Raw genomic sequence first — 15,989 nt, 5'->3', positions numbered from 1 at the left:
TTTGTTTGAGAGCTTATCTATAAGTTCTCTACACAATGGATATTTTAATCCTAATATTTCCACAGGAGTGGCTGCCATGATTTTTCCTATAATACAACAAACCCTATCTTTAGGAAAAATGTATCAATGTATCAATTTTTGTAAAGAATTTTGGATTTTTGGACCATTTGTATTTGTTCAAATAATATGATCTTCCAAAGGAAATTCTATTATTTTTATTTATTTATAAACCAATTTCCCTTATCTTCTTCTATAACATGCACTTTAATTGTAATAATTATTATACCACATACAAGTACAAATTTCCTATATGTTGTCAATTTACTTTTGGGATCACTCTGCATCAAAATAGTGCCAAACAACAATAACAGCTGCTTTTTCTTAGATAAGCGTCTTTATTTCTTTCACTGTTATGTTTACTTGGCATACAAAGAATGAAACATTATCTTATCACCATTAATTTAGATAAATCATTAAATTTAGAGGGTAAATGTATATCTTACTATTTAAATTTATTTCCTACTACAATAATCTGCAAAGCCAATATCTTGAAACAATTTTTCTAATTTATTTCACCTTCACTTTTTTAATACACAACATTCATACAAGTCCCTTTATTATTTTGTGGGGCTCAAATTCTCATACATACCTATTCTCATACATACCTGTCCCTTTTTGGGCTCATACACATTCTTTGTCCCTTTATTATTTAGGGTTAATTCTCTCATCCACTCCTCTCAAGTGCGACAATAACTGTGCCCCTCTGTTTAGTCACACTTAAGTGATGATCCAGAAGGGACCCACTGTCCAAAAGATACAGAGTTTATTTTCTCATACAGCCACATTCACAGATATACTCACACAGACACATACACTGGCACTTACATATACACATACACTTTTCCTATTCTACACTCTCTTGAGTGACCTGTCAGTTCTGCTCTCACTGATACACTTCCTCAATACAGTGAAAAGCAATGCCCTGCAGGATTTGTGCCTACACGTATCTGCAGGACTTTTGCCTAGGACTTCCTTATACTTTATCTGCTTTCATTTACTGCTATCTATCAAGGTCCACATAACAGTAAAAACAGATCATTGCATGCAATTATTTCTTCTGGAATCAGAATCCTTTTATTCTTTTTGCTCTTTAAATTTGGAGGAGCTTTTTGAGTGTCCTTACCACCACGGGCAAACTCTGGAAAACAACACAAACTAATTATATAAGCAAAAAATGCTTACCTTTAGGTGGCCACCTGTCTGTGTTGCTCGTCCAGCCAGCCTGCTGTGGCCTTCCACTCTTCTGCTCCTTTCCAATCCTGCCGACAATACCAGTTTGTCGTGGCTTCTGCCACCTCTGGGAAAAATCACTCTCAATGTCTTGGGGTTTTGATGCCAGAAGATTTATCAGAGATAAAAAAGCCGAGTTGTCTGCAGAACAACGGTAGCATCTGGGTTTATACCCACTTATATACATATGATCTACCAAGGCGTGGCTAATACATTCCATACATGTCACTATTATTTATCATTTTGTCCTGTGACTCCAGTCTGTTGTTTTTTAAGAAGTGGACAGGAAATCTCTGCGGAGGGGCCTCACCATATATTTTCTATATATTGTCAAAACAGGAAACTCAGTTTACCATATGTGAGCACATCTATTCCTACACAGGCCTCTACACAGACACTCACAGTAAGATACATGCTTGTCCATCAGAAATAATCATAGAATAAAATGGCTATATTTACATTGATTATACTTGATTAACTTATATTCAACTTTATAAAAATATTCTATACAATTGGGTGAGCAATCAGTTTTCAAGTATCATCATGGAAACTACTTAGCCACGCCCTAGCAACCAAACCCCACTGACTTCCTGTGGTGAGCAGGGCGGAACCGAGCGGCGGCGTCTGGGCAGAGCGAGGCCGGGAAGATAAGTGGCAAATGACTTCCAACTGCGTGCCACACCGGCCTCGCATTCCAGCGAGGGGAGGCAAAAGTATTTAAGGAGAAGAGTCAGCGGCAGAGGAAAAATAGATGAACGAAGCTTGTCTGCATCTTTGAATGTCTTTATGATTTTCAAAGCTGGCTGATTAGCAGTGCATGTTTTTGTTTCTTTATACACTGAAAAGTGTTATTAAATGTCTATGTGTTTGTCAAGCTGGTCCCAGCTTCCTCCTTACCTGCTTAATTGTTACACTGGTGCCGAAATCCGGGAACGAGGAAGGATGCACCATCCAAGGAGTCCTCGCCACTGACTGGGGGTTGCGACGCCGAGGGAGTGTTCGATCTGGTGGGCAGAGCGAAGCAGGGAAGATAATTGGCAAATTATAAAAAAAATGTTTTTGTTTATTGGACTATATTACCTTCATATCCGACTTTAATCTGGACAAACCTTATATCATTTGAAAACTACAAGTCTGTAGCTTTGAAATATGCCCACTGTTTTGTGATCTGAATGACATCATTACAGTAATGCATTAAAATAAAGAAAGAGTGGATTTTAAAATATGCAACATGTAAGCGATATTACATATTTTTATATCTTCTGGTTTTGATCCAATCAGATGATGGCAGGAAATTCAAGCATACAATCCATGGTAAATGTCCATGAATGAAAGTAGACTTGACTATTTTATCCAAAACAGCAAAAATTGATGAAAAAAAGGACTGATCGTCCATTGCTTGCATCATCACATATATTAAAATGTCTATTATCAATTAAATATTGATTATAAAATGTATTTTATCAATCAGCATCAAGGTCTTGAGGTCTCCGCTATTCTGGTGAAACCTCTGCGTTGTTTGAGCCCAACCACGAGTCTCTCTGTGATTCACAGGCAGAGCTGTTCAACCAAACTAGATCAAAGGCTCCATGGCCTCTCCAAAATGCGCACTGGCTGTTTCAGTGAATAGATCTAGCCAATGGATCGCTCGTCAAGATTTGATTGACAGGGGTTGGCCTTGCTCATTCCAGAACAGTGACGTCATCCTAGTGTTTGTTTGGATAGAGAACCAGGTTTTTAGCTTCATCCAATGCAAGTGAATGGCCGCCCATTTTTGATGGTCCAAAAAGCATATTTAGGCCTCATCAAGGTAATCCACATGACTCCAGTCAATTAAGTAATGTCTTCTGAAGTTAATCGATACATTTGTGTGAAAAACAAATCGCTAATTAAAACGTTTTTAATTTTAAATTGGCGCTTCTGCCAGCTCTTTTTAGTAAATGGAGTGGAACTTCTGAATTTTCGTGTGAACATGCCAATGCGATGAGGTCAAGCGACAGTGAAGTGAAGCATTGAGTGTTTACAGGAAGCGATTTTTTTTTAAGTTAATAAAGTTTTAATTAGCGATTCATTTTTCATACAAATGTATCGATTCACTTCAGAAGACATTGCTTGATCGGCTGGAGTTGTGTGGATTACTTTGATACTGACTAAGTGTGCTTTTTGGACCGTCAAAAATTGGTTTCCATTCACTTGCATTGGATGAAGCTAAAAACTGTTCTGATGAAGAAAGGAGGTCATATACATCTTGGATGGCCTGAGGGTGAGTAAATTATAAGCTAATTTTAATTTTTGGGTGAAGGTTCTTTTTGGAGCTTAAAAGTCCTTGTCACTGTAGACTTTAATTGTATGGAAAAGAACAATGTCAACATTCTTTGAAATTTCTACTTTAGTGTTGCCTGGAGGAAATAAAGTCATACGGGTTTAGAACATTGTGAGGGTGAGTAAAATTTCCTCTTTTTTTTGCTGAAAAACTATTCCTTTAAATCTTACATATACTTCAATGATTAGGCCACTTCCATAGGTCCATAAGATCTTTCAAAGCAATTTTTGTAAATATATATATATATATATATATATATATATATATATATATATATATATATATATAAAAGACAGTTTTTTTTTTGCATGATCAGTCATATTTTCAAAATCAATTAAAAAATTTCACTATTTCTGCCAGGGTATGCATACTTTTGAGCACAACTGATATATATATATATATATATATATATATATATATATATATATATATATATATATATATATATATTAGTCACCTTAACACAGATCTGACCATGTATTCTTTAGCCAACATGGTATTGGAACAAAAAAACCCTGCCTCTCTGTCTACAATCCTTTTTATTGTCTATGGGCACCTCCCTTTCTACCACCCTCGCTCTGTTCCCTCAGCTTTGGTCATGCAGTGTGGCAGTTGCGTGGAGGCTGACTGCATTTTTCTCTGGTGGGACTCTTTATGTGTCACTGTTGTGCTGCAGTGATAAAAGCAGTGTGAATGTGTGACTGTGCATGTAGGGGTGGGGAGAGCGAGAGAGAGAGTGGGTAGCTAGAAAGAGACAGAGCCTGTACACGAGGCAGGAGGCTGCACCTCACTCTCTCTCTTCCCTCTACTCCCGTCTGCAACGCCTGACAGCACTGCACCGCTGCTACAACAGTCCTAATGGAGGCTCAGGCAGATTCTAGTACAGCAGGTAAGAGCAGATATTTCTTTAGGCAGCATGCTGCGACTCATTAAGCACACACCCATCGGATTCAATAGTCCACTGTAAGAGCCACCACTATGTCTATTTATTTAGTGCACAGACAAAGCAGGCAGGCAGAGGAAGCTGGCAGGCTCTGCTCAGTGGCGTGCAGCCTGCATTTATGCATGCTCATGAGAAAAGGCGAAGCAACTTGAATACATTTGGGGTGTTGGCTTAAGCATTACAGCAGAAACGACTATTATAACTGGAGTGTTAATAAAAGATAAAGGTCCTGAGAGAGGGACAGGGCAACTCTTACAAAAAACGTGACACTGAGTTGCATGTATGCAGTGGTTGCGATGGGACAATGGGACTTTCAAGTACCACTGGATAATACTAAAAATATAATTCACCTTGGCTTGCTTGGTTTAGATTCAGTGCTCAGCTTTTGGAATATACAATTATATCGCAATTAATGTAATGATATTTGCATGGCTGACACGCACAATAAAAGAAACTCCCAGCAGAACCCAAAACTGAATCCAAAATCTGAGCCATTAGGATTGTGTGTGTGGGCTAACAGGAGGTGTACAGTAGTGAGGGATGACCTGCAGAATGCATAAAACAGCTGCAGCTTTCATCATATTTCTGTTCCAAAAATGGAGATGCAGAAGAGGTAGATCTACTTGTCTTCTTGTCCCATATATGTAATTGAACAGTCTTCAACTATATAAAATGTTTGTATGCTTTGACTTTGGCCTCAAGAAATCAATATACGGCTGGAAGCTCTTTAAACACAGTGAAACACTAGCATCTTCTGTTTCACTTGTTTGGCAACCACAGACAAACCCCATTAGAGCACTAGACATGCAGAAGAGCTTGGCTGTAGATGTGGAGCTAAACTGTGAATTACAGTTTTGTAAGTGGTGTTTGCTTAATCAAGCATCGCTGTTACTGTTGCTCATAATTAGTGTCAGGGATTTGAACAAACCGGTAATCCTAATTATTTCACTTCTGCACCATTTTTGTGACGGACATTTGTAATACCCCAAATGATGCATCTTGTTGAGGAAAGGTGAGCTTTTACTTTACCAAGCAATCAGATTTAAATACATCGGATAATAAAACTGCCAAAAAATCCCAAATATTTATAGTGCATTTCCATTATCAGGCCTGATGATGGAAATGCACCTATACACTGTTTTACTGAGCAACCACTGATGATGATTCTGATTGCCGCTTGACTGTTTTTTTTGGTTCCAGTCTCTTTAAGAAGCAATATAAAAACTACTGAAACAAGCTATCCAAACAGAGAACAACAACCATTTTAACCCCTTAAACTTTGGGGCATCTTTGGGCTATCATCTGCAATTTTTCACACTCAAATTTAAAAGCTCACTATTCTGTGGACTAATTACAAAGAAATGTCTAATTTGTCTAATTTTTCAGTATAATAAAGTATAATTTTTCAGAGGACCCTCCCAAAAAAAAAAAAAAAAGAAAAAAAGACTCCAATTATTCATAAATAATATTGTATGTTTATAATCTTATGATAAACAGAATTTGTTTGTTTTTTTGTTGTCCTAACTTTGTAAACTGGTTGTGTTCACTCTACCACACTTTGAAAAGTCTAATTTTATTCAACTAGATGGCAGGAAGCTATCACATTCCATTACAATATACAGATCTGAAAAGTATGTGGCACTCTAATACATTGAGATGTGCTCGTCCATAGACATTCAGTCTAATGTTCAGTTCAAGCACCACCCTTGTTGTTTCATTAAATGTCTCAGCCTCTGAGTGGACTAGAAGCTCAATCTAGGTGTCAATAGAAAGCTGAGATACTCCCCTTTGCGACGATATAAAACATTTTATCATCAATAGTCGAACACATATTTTTCTGATGATTTGTGTTGCATGCTTTTCCTTCTGGATGGCATATTTTGTTCTGTACATCTAAAATATAACATTGGATTATTCAGCAAAGCAAGCTCACAGACAAGTAAAAATATTGCTAATGTTTTAGAGAGCTCCCTAAGGTAAAAGAAGATAAAAACTGAAAAAAGTTTTTGGCTACTTATGGCTTACAGCAGCAATTATCGGAATAGTAAAGAGACATTTGTATTTGATGACTTACAGAAATCATATTTCACTTTGTAATTCTTTTGGAAATCTTTTGAACAAAATTAACTATACAGTCAGAGAATGAGAGCTTTCATTTGATATATGACTTGTCCGTTTAGGTGCTATGTGAAGGACTTTTATTTTCATATAAATAGTTCTACACCATTACCTCTAGGGGGCGCTAATTTTCAACGTGATTGGTTTGAGGCCTTATTTTGTTATTTTAAGTAACAAAAATTAAGAATTTATGGTTATTACTGAAAAGATCAGATTCTAAGCTTTCAAATGAAACCTCATATGCCTAACCTATCTATATGGAGACTTTAACATTTTAAGCGAAAACATTTTTTGTGATATAGCGCCCCTCTTTGGACCTGCCTGCAGGCACATAGAGTTTTAAGATGAATAAATGCTACAAAATATATTGTTCATTGTTAGTTATACAGTTATAAATGTTTAATAAATAAACTTTTTCATTCTTGCGTTAATCGAAATCAGAAAATTGTTGCACTTTACAATAAGGTTCCATTTATTAACATAAGTTAATGCATTAGGAATCATAAACTGGGCATGTGTATATATAAATTAATGTTTAGTTGTGGTGGATATATTTGGAAAAATCTGTTTACATGACCGAAAATCAGTTGTGAAATTCAGATTTCTAGAAACCAGAATTTTGCCTTAATCTGGTTTTCCGGCGGGTCAGTAAAGTAGTGACTAATAATGAGTTCAGGCTCAACTTTTGCAGATTTTGGTTTTCATAACAACTCAAAGTATCTATGTGAGTCACAAGACAGTCATCGTGACTATGGGACCACATGTTTGTTTTTTTCATTTGTCCATTTTTACAGATATAATACCCTAAACATCAGTGGAGTGAAATCAATGGAGACTGGAAAACAAAAACAGGCTTCTGTAATGAATTGTGAAACACTTCCGCGTTAAGAAAAAAGGTGGACATATTAAAGAAAGGCCATATCTAGAGACCAAAACATTACAGAGACTTCAGGGTGGGCTCTTTTAATCTTTTAACTTGGGCCAGGAAGTAACCACCTAACAACCACTCAAAACACCCTAGTAACCACACAGCATGCACTAACAAACACTCAGAACACATTAGCAGCTGCATAGAAACATACTAACAACCACCCAGAACAGCCTAGCACCCACATACTGTTGTAATGTGCTACAAAACACTCAGAACACCTTAGCAACTGCAAAGCAATGCCCTGGCAATCCATAACATCCGAGCAACCGCATAGCAACGTGCCAAAAACTACTCAGAACACCTTAGCAACTGAATAGCAATGCCCTGGCAGCCACATAGCAAGGTGCTAACAACAACTTAGAACACCTCAGCAACTACATAACAATGCTGTGGTAAATCACTGTAGCAACATGCCAAAAACCTTAGCAACTGCATTAACCAGGCAACCACCCAGAACACTCTAGTATTCACAACTCACATTATTATTTTTTTTTACATATTACTCAAAGTAATAGTTCACCCTAAAATGAAACTTCTCTCATCATTTACTCACCCTCATGCCATCCCAGATGTGTATGACTTTCTTTCTTCTGCAGAACAAAAATGAAGATTTTTAGAAGAATACTTCAGCTCTGTAGGTCCATTCAATGCAAGTGAATGGTGACCAGACCTTTGTACCTCCAAAAATCAAATAAAGTCAGCATAAAAGTAATCTATATGACTCCACTTTCACTTCCACATTCTTCTTCTTTTGTTTTTGGCGATTCACATTCATCCATATCGCCACCTACTGGGCGAGAGGAGAATTTATAGTAAAAAAAATGACTGTTTCTTGACCACACCTATCATATCGCTTCTGAAGTCATGGATTAAATCACTGGAGTCTTGGATTACTTGGATTACACCACATTGGCTACTTTTATGCTGCCTTTATGTGCTTTTGGAGCTTGAAAGTTTTGATCACCATTCACTTGCATTGTATGGACCTACAGAGCTGAAATAATTTTCTAAAAATCTTAATTTGTGTTCATCAGAAGAAAGTCATACATCTGGGATGGCATGAGGGTTGTAAATGAGAGAATTTTCATTTTTGGGTGAACTATCACTTTAAACGGTAGATAGACTGTGTACAATAAGGTTATAGAATTTCTTTCTCTTTATATTTTACTTTTGTTGCAGAGCCACTTAGAGAGCGAGAGTTCCAGAAGCTTCTAAAGTCATCCAGCTCGGCCAGTCTCACCAGTGAGGCATCCCACAATGCTTTAGGAGAGCATGTTGGTACCCCAGCACATTATGGCAGTCAGGTGCTGATCACAGAGAAACGACGTGAGTAAAAGAGAATTACACAAAATGTGTCAAGAACATGTCTGAGTCATATTTCACCCCAAAATTAAAAAAATAATAATAATAATTTAATTTATATTTTGCTTAAAGAAAATAAAAAAAGTTATTCTCATTATCGTAATGTGAAGAAAAAAAATCTAATTCTCATATAAAAAAACATATGGGTATATTCATAAAATTGTGAATTATTTATACATAGTATTTATTATACTGGTTTTTGTTTCATGCTGATATTATTATTTTTTAAAACCGTGTTAAGGACAGGATAATTTCCGTTACTGTTAAATGTCCAGATGCATTACAGTAATAAGAATGTGATTTTCTACATTACATTAATGAGAATTCAGAGGAATTGTGCTCAATCAATTGTCTTGAAAATGATATCACAATGTAAAAAATCTTAATGGTCTTTAATAGAGGCTTCATTTTCTTTATGCAAATTAAAATTTCTTATTTTTGTCATTTTGGCTGAAATATGACTCATTATGAGATTCATCCTATTCAATTTAGTTGAAAATATCTCTGGTATAGTTTTGTTCTGATGTCTTTTGTTTAACCTAGAGCCTCTGAGCAGTGTGTCCTCACTGGAGGTGCACTTTGACCTCTTGGACCTGACAGAGCTCACAGACATGTCTGATCAGGAGCTGGGGGAGGTGTTTGCTGACTCAGATGAGGAGAACCATACAGAATCCCCTGCAAGTAAGTCACATTTACCAGTTTTCCACACCAGGAGATTCTAAATTGAATCAAGCTGTTGTGTTTTGTAAGTCTTTGTTGAATCATTCCATTTCCCAGCACTAAAAATATCCTTTAGATTCATATTTAAACAATTAAAGCTAGAGCTTTTGCCTATGACAATGTTTATTGAGCAACAAGCAATATAAAACAGTTGGATAACATTTAAACTGGAAACTCACAGTTCTGTGGTTCCATGGATATCCACAGAACACATTATTATTTGATTGAGTTATGTGGTGTCTAAAGTGCACAACTGTGTAAATGTTAAATATTTTAATTCACAACAGAGTCTGAGGCAATGTCAGTGCCATCCTCCATTCTGAGCTACTCGGATTAGCTTTACTTGGAGCCACCACTTAATGCTCTGTGGTCTTTAAATTATATGAAAAATGTTTGTCTAGGTTTGTCGGTGCCTAAAAGTGTTTAAAAATCACATAAAGGTGAGTTCACACTGACAGCGATTAATTAAATTGCTGGGGTTGCCCAGTCCCTGTACTGTTGTAACTATGGTTGCCAGTTGTTCCGTATTAACTGGGTGGTCAGGTATTTTTAAATTCCGATGTCCCATACGGGATGCCTATTGTCCCATATTCTAGCACTGATATGCTCAAGGGGGACCTAGTAAAATATACAAGTCTATCACAATTTTAAGAGCCCACCAAAAAAAAAAAAAAAAAAAAAAAAAAAAGAAGAAGAAAAAAATAAAAATAAAAAGATAAAACAATAATATAAAGAAATACAGTATTTTTGAATACACAAAAACTTTTAAATGGCCATCAATGGAGAAAGATGCTTTTTGAGTCCAAATGGTGTAGTTACATCATCTATCAACAGAGGCTACCATGCAAACCAGACGAAACCTGATCCATTGGCTGTATTAAAGGAATATTCCAGGATCAATGCAAATTAAGTTGAGTCGACAGCATTTGTGGCATGATGTTCATTACCACAAATATTAATTTCGACTCGTCCCTTCTTTTCTTTAAAAAAAAAGAAAAAAATCAAGGTTACAGTGGCACCTACAATGAAAGAGAACGTGGCCAATTTTTGGAGGCTTTAAACACAGAAATGTGAAGCTTATAATTTTATAAAAGCACTTACATTAATTCTTCTGTTAAAAATCATGTATTATTTGTACTGTAAAGTTGTGTAAATGGTCATTATTCCAGCCATTTTTGGTTTTTAACGTTTGTTGACATCACATCGTTATGAAAACGAAGTTGTAAAATTGGCTATAACTGTACATAGAAAAGGTTTGTAAGTGATTTTATCACACTAAAATCATTTTAACATGCATACTGTTTAAGATTTGTGGCTTTTGAAACAGTGAGTATCTTCACGTTAAAAAATTGGCCCCCATTCACTTCCATTGTGAGTACCTCACTGGAACCCAGATATGTGCTTTTTTTAAAGAAAAGGAGGAACGAGTCAAAATACATTTTTGTGGTAATCAATATTATGCCACAAATGCTGTTGATTGATCTTAACTTGTACTGAACCTGTAGCGGCCACATTGCGTCACAGCGCAAATCCCAAAATTTGAACTCTGCTAAACTGTCACCATCGCCAATGATCTCTGTCACTCATGTCACCTCAAATTGCCAATTGTCATTGAAAATGAATGACATCCAGTCACTTTGTCATTGCAAATCAATGTCAGTGTGAAGGCACCTTGATCCATTGTTGAGGACACAGTTGTGACTTTATGAATCACATGAGCTCTGTTCCAAAACCTAGTGAGCTACCTTGCTGTCCACTGCCTACATCAGCAGCCACCTTCAGGCAGCATCTAAACCATCATGGATCCTCATAACAGACGGATTTGAAACATTTTTCATGGGCCGCAACTTCGTAATTGGTCACTGACACGCACCATACAAATAGCACTCCTTACACAAGATATCTGACTTAAACTGATTCCAAAAAAGACTGCTAAATTAATGATGCAATAAACTATTTTTATCTCCATTTTGACCCTTTTTGTCGCTGACCTTTTTTAAAGTGCAGCCAGTGATTACTGGACAATTCGCAAGGCATTTCGTAATGTTTTTAGAGAAAAGATTATGTAAGATCGATTCAATTAAGCTATCTTCAACACGTCTGAAGTGAGAAGATCAAAGCAGTTCATGATACATTCACGTTAGAAGTGTGCTTATGATGCCTTAAAATGCTGTCTAGGATTTCCCAACCCTGTTCCTGGAGCTACACCAACAGTACACATTTTCGATGGATTCTTAATCTTACACACCTGATTCAACTCATCAGCTTGTTAGCAGAGACTCCAAGACCTGAATTGGATACATCAGATCAGGGAGACATCCATAATGGGTACCATTGGTGTACTTCCAAGAACAATGCTGGGAAATACTAGTCTAGGTAGGCAGTTCTCTAGGTTTTGGAACAGCGATATGGTCTCCTCAACATTAAATTAGCCCTAGAGAAAACCAAAAAGTTGGTTAGATCTCTGTTTTATAGACATTTTCTTGTCATCAGTTTTGAATTGGTCAGTCAGTGGTATGTTTCATTGGTTTGTTTTCTAAGTTCATCCTGTAGATCGCCAAAAGCCCCCGTTACCTCGATTTCCACACAGTCATTACGTTCGCTCGCCTTCCTGGACCCGTGGTGGAAAAGGGGAGCAGCAACCAAGAGATCGGAAACACCACAGCGACTCGGAAAACACAGAACCTTTACTGAAGATAGAACGCTCCCAATCTCAACAGCCTTGAGTCAGGGCCACCTACAGGGGCTCAGGGAGAACACAAAGCCCTTATGTGGGAAGTGGAGGTTCCTTCTAAAGCAAGGAAATGAGGAACCTCTGGGATCAAAGGACATGAAGATCCCAACTAAAGATAATGCAATCCCTTTGCCCATTATGATGGGCAAGGAGACAACTCCAATAAGCTGGGGTAAGTATAGACTCTTCCCTCAAGATAGAAAAGACTTCATCCAACCAGGTTTTTGCGACACCTCTTTGTGACATGGACACGTCCATCTACTCCATTTCATTACTGAATATGGAGAACTAGAAGCATGATGTAGCATTATGGACCACATTGGCTCAAGTGATGTAAGAGAAATGTGAATCTAAAGAGCAATTGAGGACTTCCACTGTGATTTTAAACAGTCAAGAACCTGTAGCAATACAGCAATGTGTCAAAGCAGCAATTGTGACAGCACACATTCAGAGAGGCAAAGGCATGGGTCAAGAAATGCCTGTGAAAGAGGTAAAAATTTCCAACAAAAGTGGCCTTTGAGGAGATTCTGCATGAGAATCAGGAGACCCAGAAGTGAAATATCTTCTTTAAAAGAAGTTAATGCCTAAGACCACAAACATACTCTAGGCAAGTACATGAATGCAGGCACCTTTAACTACGCAAGATCAATTTCATGTGTTGTTGCATTTCAGAATGCAACACAAGATCCATTATTGCAAGCATTAGTATAAACGGTCTGTTTCTATGGTCAGTTTTCTCTGTAAGGGTCATCTATTCCAGTTTCCCACCCCTGTTCCTGGAGGCACACCAACAATACACATTTTGGATGTCTCCCCAGGCTGACGGCGTCCATTCCAGGGCTTGACGTCTCTACTAACGAGCTGATGAGTTGAATCAGATGTGTTAAATTAAGAAATCCATCGAAAATGTGTACAGCTGAGGTGCTTCCAGGAACAGGCTTGGGAAACACAAATCTACTTGGTGTTTCTCAATCGGAAGGCTGCAGCCTAGTTAGGCTGTGTCCTCCCTAGACCAGTCCTTCTGAGGCTGTAGGATAGGCTCCTTCTCAGAATTCAGTGCTTGCTTACGGTCTAGTAAGTGCACATGTGCTAGGGATTTTGGGTGATTGAAGGCCACAAAGGGTGCACTTGATGCATCCTTCTAAAATATGGTAAAAAAAAAGACTGAAAAACGAGGATGGCGTCAAAGGTTCCTCACAATTGAGATGGCCTTTGACGGGTACTTGATGACATGGCAGCCGAGATATCAAGCCTAAATGGGCTGCAGCCTTCCGAATGAGAAGTACCCATTGTAATGGCTGAGCAAAAGTTTAAAGAGAATCTTGCTTTGCAGGTTAAAGAAGTTAGTTTAAGAATGGCACATATATTTGAAGGTAACTCTACTCTATTGCCCCCTTGAGTATTACGGTTTGATATTTCCACAGCAGCTCAAGAACACATTGCATGTATTAAAGCTTGGCCAAGCATTTGCATCCGTGTTGTGTGATTCAGTATAGCAGGGGTCGGCAACCTATGGCGCATGTGCCAACACTGGCACACGGAGGGTTAATCACTGGTACATGAGCATCAGCGAGAGAGTGGAGTATGTATTTTATTTATATGATGTCCCTCGCACCTGCATGCCAATCTAGCTATTGTATGTTTTTAGTTATGAGCTAAATGGGAGGCCAAATATTGTTAAAGTGTGACTAGACTGCGCTAGTCTACAGACGAGCGCAGTGCATGCAAACCTTTTGCGCATCACAAGCCGCTTATAACTCTGCAGAACAATTCAGGTGCCACTTCACTTTTAATGAATCATGCAATTAAACGCACCCACATTGTGTCAGTCGTGCTGCACGGTTGAGCAGGTGGCAACCTACATTTTCTTGTTTTATGTGTTGCTTTTTTCTTCCAGATCAACATGATGTAATTAAGAATACCCCTATGGTTATTATGACTACATTAAGAAATTACAGAAATATTTTACAATTGTATTATAATTACTTAAATTGCTAGGGTGGGTAGAGTCATGTGGGTTTCCTTCCTCGCGGTCACTATAAGGTGTTTCTCACTCTCGGTGGGGCGCGTGGTGAGTTGTGCGGGGATGCCGTGGTGAATAGCATGAGCTTCCACATGTGCTAGGCCTCCGCGGTAATGCACTCAGCAAGCCATGTGATAAGATGTGCAGGCTGACTGTCTCAGAAGCGGAGGCAACTGAGATTCATCCTCCGCCACCCAGATCAAGGCAAGTCACCTCGCCACCACGAGGAATTAGTGTGCATTGGGAATTGGGCATTCCAAATTTGAGAGAAAAGGGGATAATACCACCCCCCCCCCCTTGAACCTTTACTTTGGCGGAAAACTGCAGGAATATTCTATGTGAAGTTGCATTAAAAATAGCTTTTGAATGAGCACCTCATTAAAAATTTGTTGATATACTATCATCTCTTCTGTCCACAAAAACCTGGTGTCATAGGGTTGTTTTAGATTTGTAAAGTAACTTGTAATGGCCAATTAAAGTGAATTTGGAGCTCTGTAAATATAATACGCTCAGCGCATGTTAACAAACCGGATTGAATGCAACACATCTGCTATTTTATACATGAAATGAAAGGGAGCACAGAACCACCTAGCGTGTGCTCAGAACAGAGCTGCACACGAGCAGCGCGTGTAGACTGTTGGATTCAATCACAGCCCTTTGCAGTTTAATTTTCACATACGGTCTTATTTTGTTTTTATTTTGATGGATCGTTCAGCCCTACACTTTGCAATAGAAAAAAAAGTATTGTTTTTGCATTATTTTGCAGCAGGTGCTCTTTATACCTTGTCATGTTCAATTCAGACTGCAAGCTCACAACTATCATCGGCACAGTGTCAGCAAATTGATTAATTAGGAAAATAAAAAAGACACTTATTGTCAAAAAGGTTGCTGACCCCTGACGTCTAGTATGTTTTTTAACTTCTCCTGACAAAGTGTTAGTGTCATTAATCTAATAATTTCCCAGCAAGATGATATCAAAATACAGGGCCTCAAAAAATTCTTGAAATATGCCTAATTCAGATTTAATCCTAAAAGACCATTCAAAGGCAACTGAAAGGGCAATCAAGATGCAAATGTTCAAGATTTAAAGTCTTTTGTGCAAACTACTGGATTTATCTGTACTTGCTGTTCCTGCTGTACTGTATTTGTCACCATTCAAGGTTATTACAGGGTTCAATGATGTCAAGCATTTTCAAAACACAGGGTCTCATCAGCAATGAATTGTAAAAACTAAAAGAATCATGAACAGTCTGACAAATTAATGAAAATAACAAATCTAACATGGGAATAAACATGCAAAATATGAAAAAGATGAGGTTGTTTCCCTTTTTGTTTCAGTGTTGAGCTTGCAGGAGACCACTTTTCCAACAACGGTTCTCATTACGGAACTGTGCCGTTCCATACTGATCCAGGCTTGTTGGCACGACTATGGTTTATTTTTCCACTGTGGTCCTTAAACAATTCGGTTGGACTGAGCAAGTAACCAATCGTGAGTCACCAAATCACTACAGGCATGCCACCAGAATGGTTCTCCGAGTATGATTA

At 37.9% G+C, this 15,989-nt stretch overlaps 1 protein-coding gene across 3 annotated transcripts in view; it reads left to right on the top strand.

Moving 5' to 3' along the window:
* Nucleotides 1-15,792, top strand: part of dbndd1 (dysbindin domain containing 1) — a 76,498-nt gene extending 60,706 nt beyond the window's left edge. Inside the window, exons 1-4 of one of the 3 annotated variants that reach the window (XM_051690409.1) lie at nt 3,717-3,730; nt 8,785-8,931; nt 9,511-9,648; nt 12,229-15,792. In XM_051690409.1, the coding sequence (XP_051546369.1) occupies nt 9,579-9,648; nt 12,229-12,413 (255 nt within the window). In that variant the 5' untranslated portion in view covers nt 3,717-3,730; nt 8,785-8,931; nt 9,511-9,578 and the 3' untranslated portion in view covers nt 12,414-15,792. Of the gene's footprint in view, nt 1-3,716; nt 3,731-4,347; nt 4,503-8,784; nt 8,932-9,510; nt 9,649-12,228 lie in introns of those variants that run through there. The other 2 variants (XM_051690407.1, XM_051690408.1) reach the window with 2 other exon arrangements.
* The last annotated feature ends 197 nt before the right edge of the window (nt 15,793-15,989 follow it).

This window comes from Myxocyprinus asiaticus, chromosome 46 (genome assembly GCF_019703515.2).
Source record: "Myxocyprinus asiaticus isolate MX2 ecotype Aquarium Trade chromosome 46, UBuf_Myxa_2, whole genome shotgun sequence".
Classification (NCBI taxonomy): Eukaryota; Metazoa; Chordata; class Actinopteri; order Cypriniformes; family Catostomidae; genus Myxocyprinus; species Myxocyprinus asiaticus.
Note: the sequence above shows the minus strand (reverse complement) of the source record. Positions and strands in the feature narration are given on the sequence as shown.